The 21,301-nt window shown below is 35.9% G+C and overlaps 1 protein-coding gene and 1 long non-coding RNA gene across 5 annotated transcripts in view; both read right to left on the minus strand.

Moving 5' to 3' along the window:
- Nucleotides 1–2,393: 2,393 nt before the first annotated feature.
- LOC144369311 (uncharacterized) lies at nucleotides 2,394–6,663 on the minus strand. The gene is made up of 2 exons (XR_013428830.1): nucleotides 3,218–6,663; nucleotides 2,394–2,529 (listed from the first exon to the last, which is right to left on the minus strand). It is a non-coding gene; the product is annotated as an uncharacterized LOC144369311 (long non-coding RNA).
- Nucleotides 6,664–11,265: 4,602 nt separating this feature from the next.
- Nucleotides 11,266–21,301, minus strand: part of Ccdc138 (coiled-coil domain containing 138) — a 61,141-nt gene continuing 51,105 nt past the window's right edge. For 3 of the 4 annotated variants that reach the window (XM_040270881.2, XM_078028844.1, XM_013365501.3), the window contains 2 exons: nucleotides 13,828–13,966; nucleotides 11,266–11,758 (listed from right to left, as the gene is read on the minus strand). In XM_040270881.2, coding sequence (XP_040126815.2) covers nucleotides 11,593–11,758; nucleotides 13,828–13,966 — 305 coding nt within the window. In that variant the 3' untranslated portion in view covers nucleotides 11,266–11,592. The remainder of the gene's footprint in view (nucleotides 11,759–13,827; nucleotides 13,967–21,301) is intronic. The other variant, XM_078028845.1, reaches the window with a different exon arrangement.

Below are 21,301 nucleotides of genomic sequence, written 5' to 3' on the forward strand. Positions count from 1 at the left end.
TTTGGCCAGTGGCTGTAAGGAGAGAATTGTGTATATCTAGCCTTGGGAGCTGACAGGCACAGGCCCATACCTTGTGGTTATGTGGGGGACAGTACCAGGACATGGCTTTGGCATTGTGCTGAAGAATGAAAGAGAAAATGTCTGAGAAGCTGGGTGAGTGCTCAACAAATAGTGGACATTCTTGTCACTGAGCCCATGTTGACTTACATAACTTACAATAACAGCAGCCAAGGAGATTTGCCAGGTTTGGTCTCATCTCATCTGGGAGCTACGGATTTGCCATCAAGTGCTTTTAGAGCTTTGTCTCAACAACTTTAGGCCTTGTGATACAAATTATTATTTGGACAAATCTCACAGATTTGGCAGCTGTACCAACCTTCTTCTGTGCATATGGAGAGGCTCCAGACGTGCGGAATAGAGAGGTGGGATAAAATAAAATGCACGGAACACTGTGGAACAAGTGGGACTCTGCCAACCTTGGAAGTTCCATCTTGATGGTGCTCTGTGATGGAGGGGGTCTCCTGTTGACACCCACTACACCCACCTGGCTGCTGTTCACACTTAGCACTCTGGCTCCAGGCATCCTGTGGGGAGAATGTACTATAGAAACATGGCAAGAGGAGGTGGGGCGCCCAGCAAGAGAGGAAAACCAGGGGCATGTGGCTCTCAGAAGGTGAGCAGGATGACCTTGGAAGGAAAGGGGAGGAGAGATGGGGGGAGGAGGTTAGAGAAAGTATTTGTGTGTGTATGTGTGTGTGTGTTGGGGGTTCCATGTGTGATGACACTGCAGATGGGAACACAATGGATAGAAAGTTTGAATAGGTAAACGAGAGAAAGCATCCAGCTTTGGCCAATAACACCTTCCTGAGAGCTTCCACTTTGGGAGAATTTCCACCCCTTAAAGTCCTTCACAGGTGCAGGAAGGGGTGTGAGTCTTCCACACCTTCTGAAGAGGGCCATCTGTGTCTGCCAGTTCTTCTCTGGTCTTCAGTGACCTGGGATAGCCAAATTCACCATCCACTTGCTCTAATGTTCACCAGTCCTGGGGGTATGAGCATCCCTCTAGTGTTTGTTATTTAAATATGCCTTCTGTGTGAATAGAGTACACAAGCAAAAAAGCACTAACGCACACATTACAAAGGCAATACCAGCATGACAACCTCTCATGTCACAAAAGTGGGCATCGCTGGCCCCAGAAGCCCTCCCTAGCCACACACTCCCTGCCTATTTATAGACAAACTGTGACTCAGATATGTAGTCACCCAGGATCTCACTGAAGGGGCTTCTGCACTCAGCCCCCGAAGCTCCTTCCGTTCTTCTGTTTCACGAGTTTCCATCTCACTCCTCATCCATTGGACTGTTGGGTCCTGATCTGCTGTTTCACAGGAGCTGATTTTTTTTTTTTAATTCTCAGAAAATTTGCAACCCAGTGAATGTAATTTTGATGGTGTAAAACAAGCTATGGTGGGAATACTTACTTACACCATGGAAACTGGCAAAGTTTTTTTTTTCTTTATGTATCAGGGCATAAGTCTGTCCTCACCTCATTCCTCCCTTGGATTGCTTTATTAGCAGGACTTGGCTGTAGTTTCACATTTAGAATGATCCTGGGGGCTTCTACATCTCCTAGCGCATATCCCAAATAAGTAAAACAGATATTTAAAGGTGGGACCCAGGCACCAGATCCCTTTTTAAAAACCCCACCTAGGTGATAATAATGTGCCACCAATATTGCAAACCACTGCATTAGATGAATGACTGTTATTAATTGGAAAATGAGGATAAGCTAACAGCAGCTATGTCCACTGTCCAGCTATACACTGAGGGAATAAGACCAGTGGCTCCCATATCTTTGTGATCAAAACAAATGTTAGAATGTATTTACAATATATATGTGAAGTGTGTGCATGTATACATATACAAAAACACCTTTAAAGAAAAACAAAAGATAAAAAATGGAAATATTGTTTTCTTTTTGCATCTCCAAGGATCAGCCCTTGAGATGAGGACATGCCAACACTGGGGAACACAGAGTAGATTGGCACTTTTCTGGGGTCTGCATATGGTATCCAGGCAGGTCAACTAGCATGCCTCCTGCACACACAGCACCTGGATACAACATTCAGCTTCTCGGGATGTGTACCTATTAAAACCAGAATGGGGCTGGGTGCAGTGGTACACGCCTGTAATCCCAGTGGCTGGGGAGGCTGAGACAGGAGTATCTCGAGTTCAAAGCCAGCCTCAGGAAAAAAGCAAGGCGCTAAACAACTCAGTGAGACCCTGTCTCTAAATTAAATACAAAAAAATAGGGCTGAGGATATGGCTCAGTGGTCAAGTGCCCCTGAGTTCAATCCCCAGTACCAAAAAACAACAATGAAAAACCAGAATAGAAGTGGAACATCCTCTGGAAGATTCTGAGAAAATATCTATGAAATAGTTACAAAAAGATTTGTGGGGTTGGGGTTGTGGGTCAGTGGTAGAGCGCTCGCCTTGCACGTGTGAGACCCTGGGTTCGATCCTCAGCACCACCTAAAAATAAATAAGTGAAATAAAGGTATTGTGTCCAACTACAACTAAAAAAATTTATGAAAATTTATAGAGACCAAAAACAACAAGGGTGGAAAGTCATTAAGAGAAGTCACTAAGATGAATAAGTAAAGAATTAGACAAAAGTAAAGTGGCTTAATGGGAAAATTTTTTAAAGCTTAAAAATGCACTCTAGGGGCTGGGGTTGTAGTTCAGTGGTAAAGTGCTTGCCTAGGGGTCCTGAGTTTGATACCCAGTACTGCAAAATAAATTAGTGGATAAATAAAAGCAAACCCTCGTTAGCAACAATACAGATCAGGAAACACCTGTGGGAAAACTGAACTCAAGAAGTACTCTAAGAATAAAAAAGGAAAGGACAAAATACAAGAGGAACATGGGGAAAAAGTAGCTATGAAGAAAGGAAAGATGTGATCTAAAACAGACAAATAATTTACAAATTAGAAAAATTGGGGCTGGGGTTGTAGGTCAGTGGTGGAGGGCTTGCCTAGCACCTGTGAGGCACTGGATTCAATCCTCAGCACCACATAAAAATAAAAAAAAATAAAGATATGTGTCCATCTACAACTAAAGAATATTTTTTAAAAATTTGGAAAAACTTGAGCAGAATAAATCCAACATAATTAAATAAAGTATTCTGAGGCTAAATAATACAGAGAAATTGAATAATTACCTCCCAGCTCCTGAGGAGGCTGAGACAGGAGCAACACTTCAGCCCAGGAGTTTGAAGCCAACCTGGGCAACATAGTAAGACTCCATCTCAAGGGAAAAAAAAAAATTCCAAGTTCCAAGTGAAATAAAGAGCCCCGAAATACATTCTGAGAGCATTTCTAAATTTAAATAGACATGAGTGGACGTCATAGACATCTACCCCTCCTGCAAGTAAAAAGAGTCAAGTTAGCTTTGCAAGTGTGAACAATTTTTACTCTTACTACTTTAAGCCACTGCTCTTAAGGTTGATCGGTTTTACCTGAGATTTTCTTTTTAAGACTTTTCAAAGCACCATTGAAGTATTCACAATACTTGTGAATTGTGAATTCTGTTTTAAATCTTTTCTTTTTCTTTTAACTTTATAATATTCCTCCTTTCACTTTATTTGTATTTACTTTGCTGGGTGTTTTTTTTTTTCAATTTTCTTTGAATGTTTGGTTTACATATTTTTGGACTTTCTTTTCTAATAATTTAGCCCTATATTTCTCCAAAAATCACTTTTGTTTACTGGAAACAATATATTGATTATTATTTGAAGTGTTTTCTAATTTCCAATTAAACTTTGTCTGAACTTTCAGTTTAAAGGAGCATTTTAAATTCTCTAATGCATGCATTTTTAAGTGTTTTTTTGTTATTGACTTTCAACAATTGCACTGTGGTCAGAAAATATGCTCTTTTTGATATTGATTCATCAAAATAAACTAAGACTTGACTAATATCCAAGAACATGAGCACTTTCTGGCAATGTTCTATATTCTTATATGTGTATTCTCCAGTTGTTGGGTCAAGGTTCTGTCTTACCATTTTGTTGAGCTTATTGTCTTATTCAAGAATCTCATCTTGCTCAGTTAATTTTTATGATATGATTCACTGATTACTGAAAGAGAAGCATTAAAATCTCCCCAGCTTTCCCTCCCTCCCACCAAAGGTCTTTTTCCTCTACTGCTCTCCCTTTGATTTTTCATGAGATCCCCATCCCACTTTCTTTTCCTTTTTCCTCTCTAGCTCCTGCTTGTAAGAGAAAACATATGACCCTTGACCTTCTGAGTTTGACTTATTTTGCTTAACATGATGCTCTCTAGTTCCATTCATTTTCTACAAATGCCAATTTCATTTTTATGGCTGAATAAAAATCCATAGTATAGAGCTGGGGTTGTGGCTCAGTCGTAAAAGCGCTTGCCTGGCATGTGTGGGGCACTGAGTTCAATTCTCAGCACTGCATATAATAAATAAGTGAATAAAGTAAAGGTCCATCAACAACTAAAAATATATATATTTTAAAAATCCATAGTGTATATATATGTATCCACCCATCTATTGGTGGACACCTAGGCTGGTTCCCTTAATTTGGCTACATAGTGGCACCCCCTTTCTCCACAGAAAAGTCTTCACTGGGCTTCTCCAGAAATCTTCACCATGGCTGATTTTACAACTGTCAGCAAAAGAGTCTCTATAAAAGAGTTCAAGGTAGATAAACTTCCTATTTTCGTATTGCCCTGTCTTACTTGGCCACTGGCCGGGAAGAAATCGGCACTCCAGGTGCTGGACACCCCCTTACTCGTTTTTCACAAACATGTATCCAGGATAGTAGTTTGTAGAAATGTGTAAACAAGGCCTCTGGCCTTGAGCTGGGCTTCACAGAGATGCCTACATTTCTAAGATAAGAGAAATTACCAACTGGGCTCCATGGTAACAGCTGGCAGGGGGAGGAAAAAAAAGGGGAGAAGAATCTCTCCCCTTCTCAAGTGCTGTCCTTGAAGGGTTAACTTGCCCAGAACAGTGAAAGAAAAAAAAATTGCTTTTTAAAAATATTTTATATTTTATAGTTGTAGATGGACACAATATCTTTATTTTTATGTGGTGCTGAGGATCGAACCCAGGGCCTCGCACATGCTAGGTGAGCACTCTACCGCTGAGCCACAACCCCAGTCCCCCCCAAAATTGCTTTTATGTGAACTTCTACAGACTGAATTTCTGAGCCTTTCCCCTTACATGCTGAGTATAAAATTCTAAACTACCTGAACTCAGGGTTCAGGGAATTGATTGATTACAGCAAAAGCTGTGCCCTCTGAACCTGGCTGCAGCCAAATAAAACTGTTTCCCGCTATCTTTGATGCCTTGCCTCGTCTGTCTCTACAACAGCTATTGTGAATTGTGCTGCTATAAACATAGGATCACTATAGAATGATTAATTCTTTAGGATAAATACTGAAGATTAGCATAGCTGGATCATGTGGTGGCTCCATGCCTAGTCGTTTGAGGAAGCTTCATACTGATTTCCATAGTGGTGATACTAATTTACCCCACCGACAGTTTAAAAGTGTTCCCTTTTCTCCACATCCTCTCTGGCATTTATTGTTTGTATTCTTGTTGACTGCCATTCTGTTGTGAGATGAAATCTTAGTACAGTTTTGATTTGCATTTCCCTGATTGCTAATGATGTTTGAACATTTTTCACATATTTGTGGGTCTTTTGGGAAGTGTCTGTTTAATTCACTTGCCCATTTATTAATAAGGTTATTTGGGTTTTTGGTATAAAGTTTTCTGAGTTCTTTATATATTCTAGATAGTAATCCTGTCAGAAGAGTAGCTAACAAAGATTCTCTCCCATTCTGTAGGTTCTCTCTTCACATGGCTTCCTTTGCTGCGCAGAAGCATAGCAATGTATTTTCCCTTTTTGATCAAGATCTTTTTCCAAATGCATAACTGATTGACTATCCTATAGTTTAGGTTTTTGTTTTGTTTGGAGACAAGGGTCTTGCTATAGTGCCCAGTGAATTCCTGGGCTCACATGATTTTGCCACCTCAGCCTTCTGAGTAGCTTGACAATTTAAGAATCTCTGATTTTCAAACCTTAAGGCTAGAAAGTCAAACTAATATGACTTCATATTTTGTCTCCAGTATCTATAGACTTTTTTTTCTTAGTATTTCTATCAAACAAAATTTTTTTTTTCCTCATACAAAAATGAAAATCACTGGGCTGGGGCTGGGGCTGGGGCTCAGTGGCACAGCGCTTGCCTTGCACATGGGAGGCACTGGGTTCGATCCTCAGCACCACATAAAAATAAATAAGTGAAATAAAGGTATTGTGTCCAACTACAACTAAAAAATAAATATTTTTAAAAAATAAAGAAACAAAGGTATTGTGTCCTACAACTAAAAATATTTTTTAAAAATGAAAATAACATTTAAAACTTAACCCCCAAATACATCTTCACACTTTTTATTTCATCTCTTTTCTACTTACTGTGGCTTCCCCCGCTCCCCACCCCCATGCTTTTCTGTGTTTTTTGGCTTGGTATTTCTTCTTTCTAAACCCACATTTTGAAACAACTTTATAACTTTGAATCAGATAACTTTTTTTTCTAAAAATCATACCATCATGTCTTTTTCACAATTTTTTACCAAAAACACTTTTTTTGCCATATATATATATATATATATAATTACATATATTAATTAGAATTTTTAACTTTCAGTAACCTTCATAGTGAAAACCTAGGAAGTAATGTCACATACCAACATTTTATAAATACATATTTTATAATTGCTTTCAAAACATATACTTTTTCATAGAAAAAAATTTCACTATACAACAGGACATAGTTACTAATAGCTCCAAATATATTTTGTTATCTTTGAGTTATATACGGTTTTCCCCTTCTTATTCTTGTGTCTGATAAGCATCAAGCTATTTTCATTGTGTACTGTTCTTGGATTGATTTGATTTATAGGTTTATGACCTTAAGATATTTCAGAGACAAACATAAACTTTTCTTACCAGCACATCCAAGTAAACAAATGTATACTGACAAGTCTAAAGAAGTTTTACCAATGACTCAGAAATCAGCTTATTTATTAAAGATCTGTCCAATTCACATAAACTTGAAAAATCATTAGTTTTTATTTTTCTGAGAAAATTGCTGATTTATAAAACCATTTTTTTCACTTAAGTTGAACTTTTCCGAAGTACCAAGAGAACAGTTGTTGAGGATGAGAGCTCTGTAAAAAATAAGATTTTTTTTTTTTAAGATACAAAAGTCCAAATCACCAAAGGAATACTTACTTTAATTGTAATTCAGAACCAATAAGCTGTCCATGACTTAACTTTGGACATAAAAGAGATGTCCCCAGGAAAGGTATACAGGATGTAGTTCTCCTCAAGATAAATCTAAGAAAGAAAAGATCCTCCTTATGACAAAGCAATGAAGGTCGTAACAAAATAATCTTATGACAAAACATACAAAGACCACCTATGGATTGAGACCTCTGATACTGTGTGCCTTGAAACCAACTTTTCCTCCTCTTAAAACCAACCAAACAAACAAAAATTTTAAAAACGCTAGCTGGGCATGGTGGGGCATACCTATAATTCCAGTGGCTCAGGAGGTTGAGGCAGGAGGATCTCAGGTTCAAAGCCAACATTAGAAACTTAGTGAGACTATAAGCAACCTATTGAGGTGTTTTTTTTTTTTTTTTTTTGGAGACCCTGTCTCCAAAAAAAAAAAAAAAAAAAAAGCTAGATTAACAGAAGGAAAGTATGTATTCACATGTTTTATGTAGCATGGAGGCCCACGTAAGACCCCAATGAAGCAGTGTTAGTTACCAATATAGACATACAAAAGACACGTAAACAAAGATAATTTAGCATTGATTTAAAAAATTTTAGTTACATGGCAGTAAAATTTAATAAGTGGCTTATAAAAGCCGTGTTGGGGGCTGGGGTTGTGGCTCAGTGGCAGAGCACTTGCCTAGCATGTGTGAGGTGCTGGGTTCGATTCTTAGCACCTATATATGTATATATGTGTGTGTGTGTGTATATATATGTATGTATATATGTGTGTGTGTGTGTATATGTGTGTATGTATGTATGTACACACACACACACACACACAGTGTTGGATCCAAATTATGTTTTTGACAAAAAAGTTAAAAGTTACCTGCTCAGATCAGCAAACCAATATTTGTGGAGAAGACTTTTCAGATTTTATTTGTCTTTGATAGGAAATCTTATTGAGACTGTGGACAAATCTTGGGTAAAGCAGTTTTATAGCAGTTTTAAAACAAACAAAAAAAGCCTTTTTTCCCTTTATTTTTAGTCTAAAATGAATAGCTCTAGTTAACTCCTTGAATGCTTACGTTTTAGCTAGGACTGACTGGATTGACTAGAAAATCATGAGAAAACCAAAATCCCATCAGGCTTTGGACTCAGTAATAGCATGGACCTGTTTTTGTTCAATTTGTAAGACAAGGACAGTTGCAGCAGTGAGTTTTAACAAATGACTCACATTTTATGATTATCTATTACTTAATTTTAAGGCTTCAAGTTAATATATTTTTGCAGTGCTGGGAATCAAACCTGAGGCGAGGAAAGCACCCTACCACTGTGCCACATCCCCAGTCCTCAAAATTATTTTTAAAACTAGTTTTAAGTAAACATTTTATAAAACATAAGTACTGTTGGGGTTTTTATAGCCCGCCCCCTCCTGACCAGCGGGAGAAGTGGGGAAAGCACGCCCCCAGCCTACACCCAGCCCTCCCCAGCCCAAGGACAGTCAGACGTGCCAGGGAGACCAGTGGAAGCAGAATCTCATTGATGAGGAAGTACACACAGCTTATATACTGCACAGGAGCCAATCGGGATAAAGGTCAGAGGGGTGGAGCGAGTCCACGTGTACACCCATCCCCTAGTCTGTAAGGGAAGGCACAGGGCGGGAGAGTCCTGGACCTATCCTGGAGGTCACCACCCACAGCACCACCTCCTGGAGAGCCAGGAGCCATCCCAGCCACACATGTGGGCCCCAAGACCGGGAAGCGGGCAGCAAGTCCTGCCCTACAAAGTACTATTGAAAAAAATCATTTAAAAATTTTAAGACATTTACATTCACCAAATTTACTTGCACTTAGCAATTGTGTTTGAATTGGTCTTTAAACAAAACTAGCCATTAAAAAAAAATCAGGAAATGGCATTCTAAAATACTCCCTTTGACATTCTTTTCAGCTAAAAGCAATTAAGAAGCAATAAGTTTTCCTCTCCCTTTTCTCTAAAGGACACATATTTTTCTTCACTAGTGACTTTTACCAGCTTAAATAGGGCACCAGAGGAAACCATAAATGAACTTCACCTCATCATTTTGTTCTGTTTCTTGTTTCTGTTTTCATTTGTCACTATGAATTTCTACAAGAATTTTTAAATTGCTAGGTGCCAGAAAGGCACACATTCTGGAGGTTGATTTAGTTCATTCCGCAGTCTTTTCAACTTGGCTTGTTTCTTAGTTAAGAGCGTAACTTATTAGTGAATAGGGGGAAAAAGCATATTTTAAAGGTCTGTATTCAGCATATGGATAACGTCAAAAAAGAAGCTAGCCTGCTTTACCTGAGGGCTTACATATAATTATTTATCGGTTCTTTTCTTTTGGAGTGAGCAAAGAAATGAAAAGGAAAAAAAAATCAATAGATTCAAAGGAAGCAGGAAGGACAGTTTAGACACTCTATGTTTAAAATACATCCCATTCAGGTTGTTCAATATGATATCCACAACTTCTAATAGCTGTAAGAAAAATTTCAGATTGAGAAGTTTGAATGGTATTAGAGTGATGCTGGCCATTTTTAGGGCAAGTCAAAAAGTATTGCCCTTACTATCTCCTGAAAGAAATTGTAGAAAATTGATAGAATTTCTTCCATTTTTTAAAGCACTTGGGATTGAACCCAGGAGTCCTTTGCCACAGAGCTACTTCTCCATCTTTTTAATTTTTGAGACAGGGTCTAAATTGCTGAGGCTGACCTCAAAATTGTAATCCTCCTGCCTCAGCCTCCTAAGTCACTGGGATTACAGATAGGTATCTCTATACCTGGTTAGAACTTCTTCCTTAAATGTTCAATAGAATCTGCCAGTGAACTAATTGCTTATGCTTCTGTTTACGGTTAAGTGGCTTCAGTGTTCACTGCAGTCTTTGGGATAAAGCTAATTTAATAAACTCAGTTTTCCTTCATCTCTAAATTGGTTAATTTCTTTTCTTGAAAAGAGTATGTAAGTGGTATAATTTCTGAACACTTGCATGTTTGAAAATGTCTTTCCATTTTCTTCACCTATGAAAGAAATCTTCACTATGTATAAATTCATGGTTAAAAATTTTCCTTTCTAGAATTCTCTATCAGTTTCTGCCATTCTGTAAGGTTGACCTGTTTTTCTCCCCTTATAGATAACTGGCTTTTGTTTTTGCTTTTATATTTTATTGATCCTATCTCTAGATACTCAAGAATTCTGAGAGGGCTTCCTGTTTGTTCTCATAACATTAATTTTATTTTTTGAAGTATGAATCAATCAAGTTCTGGTTTGTTTCCAATGTGAATTCTGGCTTTGGCATTAGTTGCTGTAAACCTCACCATATTCAGCTCAGTGTGTGTGCTCCTCATGGCTTTCTATTTTTGCTTCACAAGTGGCACATTTTCTTATATTCTTTGAAGAAGCTAAACAACTCCCTCAAAATTTCTTCTAGATCCTGAAAATGAGATTACACAGTCGGTGTAGGGTTTTATGAACTCTAAAACAACTTTGTTTTTCTCTTGCTTTTCAGTGTTCTGTCCTAAAACCCAAGTTTCATCACTACCACCTCACCCAGACCTCACCTCTGGCCACTGTAATCATTTGGGGTTATACCAAGAGATATATCTAGCAGTATTTTTTATTTTTTATTGTTCTTTTAAAAATGTCTTACTATATATATATATATATATATATATACACTTTAGTAATAATTAAATTATTTTGAAAAAAATAAACTTACTTCTCTAAAGCATCCTTTAGATACTTTATAAAAAATTTAGGGCTGGGGGTGTAGCTCAGTGGTACAGCATTTGCCTAATACGTGAGAGGCCCTGGGTTAGATCTTTAGTACCAATACCAAAAAAAAAAAAAAAAGACAAGCAAGAAAAAAAGAAAGAAGAAATGTACTTTTGCTTCCAAAAGGAGGAATTCTACTAAAGTAAGAAAACAAAATGACAACATGGTTGAACCATTCCCACATAAGCACCAATTTTATTCCAAACAATCACATAATTTTAAGAATCTTCCTAAAATACTTATATAAAAAGTAACTCCAAGTGTCATAAATTCTGAAAATACCATCTTGTATATCAGTACTACCTTAGATAAACTGAAATATTCCAAAAATTCCATATTTATTTAGATTTCATTTAAAAAGCTGAAAAAATTTCTACTTATCTTTCATGATAAATGATGCTACTGGTAACTTTATTGGTAGAATTTTAGTTATTTTAGTGATTTTTCCACTTTTACAAATAAGCAACACAATATTTATATAAAAATAAGCCAGTCTAATGGCTTGCATTGGAGACCAAGGAGTTGCATTTTGTTAAACCCAAATTGAACAGAGTTGAATTTAGGTTAATACAGAGAAAGGCATGTTCAGGATGTGTTGTCCTTTGGATTTCTTGAAGCATCAGGTGAATTGTAAAAAGTTCAAAGAGCTTCTTATTACTCCTGTAAAAAAAAAAAAAAAAAAGAGAGTATATTATTTAATTACACATACTTAGGAAATCTATATAATGACTTTGAGAGATAGCTTTTGTGTAAATTCAAGGAAATGGCATTTAAAAAAAAATAGTGGAGAAAATGGCTGACTAAAGGATTAAGATGCTAAGACAGACAAAATGGTTTTTATGAGATAGGCCTGAAGTAAAAAAAAAAAAAAAAAAGTAGAAGAAAAAAGAATATATTTTTTAGTCCTGAAAACTATACTATATCCACTATTACAGAATGAGAAATCTTGTTTCCCCCAGAGCTAAAAAAAGAGCAAAAATACTCAAAAATACTTAAGCTAGCTTTTAAAGCAGCAGGATGTTGGTTTACCTTTGGATTTAGCTCTAGAATACTTTTCAACCACCCTCTTTATAATAGTGATTATAGTCCTATCATAGTAAGTTAAATTTGCTAATACAGTAAATGAAATTAATTTCATTTTCAATCAGCATTCTATCTTATAATTTATTTCTTATTTCCTTGTCTAGGTATATTTGCTTCTTGAGAGAAATTTTCAAATAATCTTATCTATCATCCAGTTAATACAAAAGGATTTACCTTTGTGGTCTTAAAGATTTATTTTAAGCCTTGTTTGAACATCACCTATTCCCAATACATTTGTTCAGGTTCTGTTCTACTTCTTTAAATGTGAATTGAAGCTAAGTTATAAAACATGTCGAGTAAAACATTTGGAGCCCAAAATGTTTGGAACTTTGGGACAACCTTTTTTTTTTCCCAGGTTGGGGGGCAGTTACTGGGGACTGAACCCAAACAAATGCTGTTATCTCTGAGCTACATCCCTATCCCCTTTTATTTTGTTTTGAGATAAGGTATCACTATGTTGCCAGTGCTAGCCTCTAACTTGTGATCCTCCTTCCTCAACCTCCTAAATTGCTGAGATTACAGGTATGTGCCCCTGCATTCAGGGTGAGCTAGTTTTTAAAAATCCCATATATTAAGAAATTAAGAAAGAATTAAATATAGTAATGTCAATGCAGCTTCATTTTGCCACAGGCCTTATTGAAAATGTACTGATTACAAATGAAGAGAATCATGGTACAGTGTGTGAAAAAAGGGAGACAGAAAATTGGTAAGTTCCTCTGATATCAGACCCAAACTAATAATCTGGTGAGTTGAGAACAAGGTTCTAATGTGACAGTTAATAATTTATTACAGTGTAATGGGCATGGTATTAAATATATATCTATATCTACAGGTATTTTGAAGATTATATATTATATTTACTTTTAAGTATACTGAGGTCTGGATTAAAATATCCAAGTTCTCTACCATGAATATCATAAATGAGGGGATGAGGCCTAGAGAAAAGGAGAGCCAACATCCAAACTGTAGTGTGATTAACAGATGAGATGGGTGTTTAGATAAGTGCCTCAAAGTAAACACTAGACTATACCAGATCCAAGAAAAATAGTTTAAAATCTATGTCCTTTACTTATAATTTAAAAACCCGTCACAGCAATGTTCAAGTTAGAGGAAAGAAGAAAGAACAAAGAAAAAGCTCTAATTTTCACAATAAAATCCAAATCATCAGTAGCAGGAAGCCCTAATAGTTTCCTAATACAAATCCAGTTTACTAAAATCATTTAAAATCTTTTGCTGACTTCATTCTCATTCCCTGCATTAATAATAAATTATAAAATACATTTTATGATCTTTTTATTTTTACCTGTGGTATTATAGAATACCAGTGTGCAATTATTTATTCTGATATTACCATTTGGTTGCTAAAAACTGCTTTTAGTTTCATATACTGTGTGTGGTATTTAAAGTTTGCTTAGCTGAACTGAACTCAGAAACAACTAGATGTTCTAAGATTAATACTCTAGTTTTCTAGTTTATCATTAAATTCACGGTCTTAGATACATATTAATATTCATGAATCTTTATTTTCAATACCTGTGGATCAGAAATTTTGATATAATAATCAAAGTTGAAATGGTATAATGTCCAGAAAGGCCTAATGATCATGATGAGATAGCTTTCAATAAAAATATTAAAGAAATTCTTACTTGATTTTAGAAAGTTTCTGTAGAATAATACTGAGCTTTTCTAGGATTTGAAGATCAAGCTTAGGGGTTCGAAGCAACACAGAACAAGTACGAAAAAATAAAGTATTGCTACAGGCTTCCAGGAAAGGCTGCAAGGATCCTGAAAAACAAGTCACCAGTGCTTTACTGTTAGGAAGTAGCTAAAAAGGCAATAAAAAAAAAAAAACAGAGCCACACAACTTGCTCATAAATATTATCTTGGATTTTCATTCTTTTATATTTAAGCTATGGGACAAAATTATCATTTGAAAAAATTAAAACGCCCATTGGCCCTTTGCTGAATGTCACAAAAGAAAGAGAAAATTGTTTCCCTAATATCAAACTTCTACATTAGGCAAAGTTCAGCAGAAATTCCATACTTAGTTTAGATAATTGATAATAGGAAGTTTTGTGGAAGTGGCAAATACATTTAAGAAACTTGAGTATTAATGAGAATATATATAATCACTGGATAGGAAAGAACTTTTTAAGTATAAAAGCAAAAGAGGGCAAGATTCATAGAAGAAAGGACTGAAAAACAGGTCAAAATAAAATTTTAAATGTATTTAAAAAAAAAAACAGTTGAATTGAAAAAATTAAAAGTCAAAGTCCTAGAAAACAAAAGGGAAATGCTGAGCTTAGAAGGGAGAGGGGATCTCTTTACACTACAATTGCCACAGACTGATACCGGAACTACGAAAGACCTCTTAAATCAGTTAGAAATGCTGTACCTAGTACTTTTAGTAAGGAGCAAAGGGCACAAACAACCAATTTATAATAAACAATAGAAAAGTATTCGATCTCAGAAAAAAATAGGAATTAGGCAAATCTGTTACCTCATGTGTATATTCTTTGATTCAGAACTCTCATCTCTAAGAATGTCTGATAGAGATGTATGCAAAGGCTTATACATATAAACTATAGTTTAAAAAGCCTTGTTAGAGCTGGGCGTAGTGGCACACGCCTGTAATCCCCTTGACTAGGAGGCTGAATTAGGAGGACAGAGTTCAAAGCCAGCCTCAGCAATGGTGAGGCACTTAGCAACTCAGTGAGACCCTGTCTCTAAATAAAAATGCAAAAATAGGTCTGGGGATGTGGCTTAGTGGTTCAACACCCCTGAGTTCAATCCCTAGTACCAAAAATAAACAAACAAACAAACAAGTAAAATAAATAAAATAAAAGCCCTATTATTTGAGTTTATTACAGAATAATGTATAAAATTGATTTTAAGTTAAGTTGGTGTCACTAGTTGTTAGGGAAACTAAAAAAAATTACACAAAAATGTTAACTTGTGGCCTTTCAAATAGCTTGTCTTTTATAAAAAATCTCTATAAAATTCAGAGGCTCCCCAAATGAAGACAGGCCTTATTCCAAATACAGATAAAGACATTAAAGATATAAAAACACAGCTTTGCATTCATTTGCTTTTTTAATCCATAAGCACAGCTTGAAAAGCTTACACATCAGTGCCTTGATAGTATACTATTAAAATAAACCATGAGAGCAACAAAATCCAAATTAACAAATAAAATCCTAGGGATGTTTTGCTAACAGAAAATGAAAGGTGGTATATCCTAGCAGTGGAGCATTAAGAGATAATGATTATGGTCCTTTGCACATAAACACGCAGTACAAGTATAGTAACAAAGCTCATTACCTTCATAACGGTTGTCTAACCAAAGTATGGTCTAAATATAGTTCACTGATTCACACACATTGTATGTTTTGTGTGAGAGTATCTCAATCTCAGATACATAGATTCTTCTTAAAGACTGAAAATTTAGGTTCATAGATAAGTATACAATCTACAAAGAGAATTACAAACATTGATTGAAATCTGGAGTTATTCATCTTATTTCAGATCCCGAGACATGATTCATGTGAACTGTACACAAGAAAGTTTACAGTTTTTCATATGGCTAAAAGAACTGAAATCAATAAGTGAAGAAAAATTATACATTATGATAGGAAACCAAAATCAAGAGCTGGTGTGGGGTTGCTTAGACATCCCACAGCTTCGGTAGTGATAGCAACTCCCTCTGGGCTTGAGCTGTGCCAGCACCTCTCTTCAGGAGACTGTTGCAATCGTCCAGCTAAAAGATGGTGATAAAAATGTGGACATGTTGGAAGAGATGCAACTGGATTCGGTGGAGTGTGATGCTACTCAGGCGTTGGAGAAATATAACATAGAAAAGGATATTGAGGCCCATGTCAGGAAGAAGTTTGACAAGAAGTACCACCCCACTTGGAACTGCATTGTGGGAAGGAATTTCAATAGTTACGTGACACATGAAACCAAACACTTTATCTACTTCTACCTGGGCCAAGTGGCCATTCTTCTGTTCAAATCTGGTTAAAAAAGCATGGACTGTGCTACACACCCAGGATCCATCCAAAAATAAGGACTGCAGCCTAAATTGCAAATATCAGAGATTGAAATCTTTAGCCTTGCTAAGGGAACAGCTTGATCTTTGTTTTGTACAGTGCATTCTCTGTACTAGTTTGTTGTGGTTATAAAACAATTAGCAAAACAGCTTACATCTGTATTATTTTTTATTCTATACTTTTGTGCCCCATGTTTTTTTTCTCAATTTATTCCGTTAAAAAATAAATCTGTTGGAGATATATATAAAAAAAAGATAGAAAAGAAAAAGGAAAAACAACAAAATCAATAGGTAAAGAAAAATTATAAGTCATGATAAGAAAGACCACTGAGGGTTCTTAACATACCTAACACAATACAACCCACAATTTCAATGTTATAACAATATTAATGTTTTCAATCTAAATAAAAAGCACATGAAGTTATGTTCATTTGTATACTAGAAAAGCATGAAAATATATTTTATTTTACATGTAAATCAGGTCTTGGTACAAACAAAACACTCATTTAAAGGTTGTTTTGAAAAACACCAAATAAAATCCTAAGCATTGTCATATAAAAGTAAACTTCTTATATGACCTCCGCAATGGAAAAAAGCCATGATCATCCAAATATCGGAATATATCAGCAATTTTAAAAGTGAAGCTTTCACAAGTAAAAGAGGTTCAGTGGCTTGAGTTGCCATCTGTTTTTTAAAGCTGTGTGAGACACACATGAAAGCCTTAAAAGAAGTTCTGGGATTCTTACACGAGTTAGATTTTAAGATTGAAACACTGTAATTTTAATTTTTTTTCCCAGTACTACAATATCCAAATTAATTAATACTTTTTAAGTTTAGAAGAATTTCAGGGGGACTGGGGACATAGCTCGTGGCAGAGCACTTGCCTAGCATGTATGAGGCACTGAGTTCAATCCTTAGCATCACATAAAAAAGTAAATAAAATAAAGGCATGAAATAATGTTCACCTAGTGTTAATTATGGTTATTTCTAAATAATGAGGTTTGTGGTGATTTTTTTTTAAAAAAAACTTATGACTTCTACTTTTGTTTCAATTTTTTAGTTCAGTTTATATTCAATTTTAATTTAATTAGTTTTAATTAGCAAATGGTAATTGTGCATATTTATGAAACATGATGATATAGTGTAGAATGATCAAATCAGGCTATTTCACATATATCCTTGACCTCAAATATTTATAATTTCTTTAGAGTGAGAATATTAAAATTCTCTCTAAAAGAGAAATATATTTGGAAATACACAAAACATTACTAACGATAGTCACCATGCTGTGCAATTGATCATCAGAACTTAATCTTTCTGAAGTTAACACTCTTTACCTTTTTCCTATCTACTCATTCTCCCTGTCCCCAACCTCTAGTAGTCACCTTTTTACCATCTACTATGAATTAATAATTAACTTTTTTAGATTCCTCGTGTAAGTGAGATTATCAGGTATTTGTCTCTGTTCCAGGCTTACTACATTTAATGTAATATCTTCTAGGTTCATCCATATTGTCATAAATGGCAGAATTTCCTGTTTTTTGAAGGCTGAAGGTGTTAGCTTTTTGTTGCTTGTCAATGTCTGACAAGCAAAACTTTAAAAAGATTTATTTTGGCTCCTAGTGTCAGAGGTTTGAGTCTATGGTTAGCTGGTCCCAGGGCAGGACATGATGATGGAAGGGCACGGAGGAGGAAGACTGCTCAGCTCATGGTAGCCAGGAAGCAGAGAGACCAGGAGAAAGCAAAGGGCCACAGAGAAGATGAACTCTTCTAGGGCAACCCCAGTGACCCACCTCCTCCAAATGGGTCCTACCTCCCACAAGTCCATCCAGCTGCGAACACTGAAGTGATTCATTTGATTAATGAGGAGGGGGGAGGAAGGGAGAAGAGGGGAGATGGGAGGAAGAGATGATGAAACTTCCAGGGCCTTGTGTCTGCAAGGCAAGCACTCTACTAACTGAGCTACACTCCCCAGCCCCCAGATGGTGATCAGAGTCAGGGTCTTGCTCAGTGGCTTTGAAATGGCTCCTCCTGCTTCATTTCATGCTTGGAATGGGTTCTATTCTGCCTCAGTGTCTCAAGCTGCTGGGATTATAGGCATGAGCCACCATTATTTTAAGAATGCTTTTTCTATTTCTGTAAGGAATGACAATGAAATTTTAACAGGGATTGCACTGAATTTGTAGACTGTTTTGGATAGTATGGATATTTTAACAATATTAATTCTTCTAACCCATGAACACAAGATATCCATTTATCTGGGCTAGCGATTTCTTTCATAAATATTTTATAGTTTTCAGTATAACATCTTTCATCTCTTTGGTTAAACTTACTCTAATGGAATTTATTTATTTTTATGCCATTGTAAATGGAATTGCTTTCTTAATTTCTTTTTCAGATGAACTACTGATAGTGTATAGAAATGCTAATGATTTTTTTCTAAGACGATTTTTTTCTAAGTTGATTTTATAGCCCATAAGTTCACTAAATTCCTTTAACAGTTCTAATAGGGATACTGGCTTATGTTTTCAATTTTTAAATTGTAGTCAAACATGTATAAAACAAAATTTGCCATTAACCATTTTAAAAAATTTTTATTCTAATTTGTTATATGTGACAGCAGAATGCATTATAATTCACATTACACATACCGAGCACAATTTTTCAAATCTCTGGTTGTATATAAAGTATATTCACACCATTTGTGTCTTCATACATGTGTTGAGGGTAGCCATTAACCATTTTAAAATGTACAGTTCAGTAGAATTAAAAACATTCACACTGTTGCACAACTATCACCACTATCCATCTCTAAAACTTTTTCATTTTTTCAAACTGAAAGTATACTCAGTAGAAAAATAACTCCTCATTTACCCTTTCCACCATACCCCAACCCCACTGGCAACTACCATCCTAATTTCTGCCTCTTTGAATACATAAGCTGGATCATACAAGATTTATCTGGCTTATTTCACTTAGTGTGATATATTCAAGGCTTATTCATTTTGTAGAATATATCAGAATTTCATTCCTTCTTAAAAGTTGAGTAATACTCCATTGTTTTTGTGCACATGCCCACCACATTTTACTTCTGCTTTCAAGACTCTCATTTTGACTTTTGGCTCTTTGACTGAAATGTTCCTTAGAAATTAACTTTAGTTAGTTAGTAGTTATTTATTTGATGTTTCTGTGGAGAAACAAAAGACTCTTATTCTAGTCAGCCATTATGCTAACACCCACCTTTGCTTGAATTTTAAAATGAGTACCCAGCAACTTGGGAGGCTGAGACAGGAGGATCGCAAGTTTGAGTCCAGCAGGGCAACTTAATGAGACCCTGTCTTAAAATTAAAAATAAAAAGGGCTGGGGATATATCTCAGTGGTAGAGTGCCTCTGGGTTTAATCCCCAGTACCACAAAAAAATAAATAAAATTTTAAAATAATAAATGAAAATAATACACACAAAGTTACAAGGAAAAGAAAAGAAAAAGCTGAAAAAAGGATTTTTCTTTAAGGAAAGACAAAATTTTTAGTTAGTAAAATAAAACTCATTCCAAGTATGAAATAAAGTCTATTTTGGTTCAACTGGGAATGTAATAGAATATTCAACTTATAGTGGCTTCATCAAATATTTTTCTATCATTGGAGACAGGTACTTCTTAGAACTGGTTCAAGTGCAACACAATGCTGTTAGAAATTCTAGAGTCTTAGTTTCTGTCCCAACATCCTTGCTTTTATCCTCATGGTCAAATGCTCCAGACAATGAAGGCAATAAATACATAAATAAATAAGGGGGAGTGCAGGAACATGTGCCAATCACAAGAACATGGACCAATCATACCTGCCCCCACTTATTTTTTTTTAAGAGACAAGGTCTCACTATGTTGCCCAAGCTAGCCGTGAACACCTGAGCTCCAGTGATCCTCCTGCCTCTGCCTCCCAGGCACAGGCCACTGTACCCAGCTTATCCCTTTATAAAAAAGCAAAAGGTTTCCCAGAAAGAGACTTCTAACTTATCGACTACAACACTGTCAAGCAAGGAAGGCTGGGGATGAAAGATTTTAGGTGTTGTAGCATCTAGGAAAGAGGCAGGTGTGACAGGAGGTGAGAATGGCAATGGGGAGGCAACCCACAGTCTCTGCTGCAACGATTTGTGGAGCCTCTTGAAACAATTTTTTCAATGCTTTTTTTGAGTCACAGTATTAGATTAAAGCTTGACTGAGGGTATTTAAGTTTTCAATTTGAGAACAATTCCCTGAAGAAATAATCAATCTCAGCTATAGTTCATGTTTTTTAAAATATATCTTTAGTTATAAACAGACACAATACCTTTATCTTTATTTATTTTTACGTGATGCTGAGGATAGAGCTCAGTGCCTCACTCATGCTAGGCAAGAGCTCTACCACTGAGCCGCAACCCCAGCCCCACAGTTCACTTTCAATAGTAAGGAAAAGGTGGCACTGAGGCTCGCTGTACCAACATTATACTAATACAGTATCTGATAAAACACTGCTAGTGGGCAACTTAATTTAAAAGTCAATCTCTGAAATCTCTAAGTCTGCCAACATTTCTGAAAGGGTTATATAATTTTTAAAAGTGCATACAGTTAGCAAGTCAGTACACTGTTTGGTAATGATATCCTATGTATACATTATGGAATGGCTAAATCAAGGACCCCTCTCTGGTGCTGGGTATAGACCTCACACAAGCTGGACAGGTACTCTTACCATTGAGTTACATCCCCAGACTGCATAAATCAATCTTACTAACATATACCTCATGTATATTTTTTTGGGAAATGTGGTGAGAGCAGTTAAAATTTACTCTTACCAATTTTCAAGTACATTGTCATTACTGTATTTACCACATTATACAACAGAAATGAACTGAAATTTTCTATCTGTTGACCCACATCTAATCCCCACCAAGACTTTTTTTTTGCATATATGCAGTTTTCCAAGCTTCTATTATTTTTATAGTAAAAATAAACTTTACTTTAAAAAAAGCTGCAAAATATGTTTAAATATGTTATTGTTATTTAAGAGCAGCAGTTACCTAGACAAGGCAATTTCT

This window comes from Ictidomys tridecemlineatus, chromosome 12, assembly GCF_052094955.1.
Source record: "Ictidomys tridecemlineatus isolate mIctTri1 chromosome 12, mIctTri1.hap1, whole genome shotgun sequence".
Taxonomy (NCBI): domain Eukaryota; kingdom Metazoa; phylum Chordata; class Mammalia; order Rodentia; family Sciuridae; genus Ictidomys; species Ictidomys tridecemlineatus.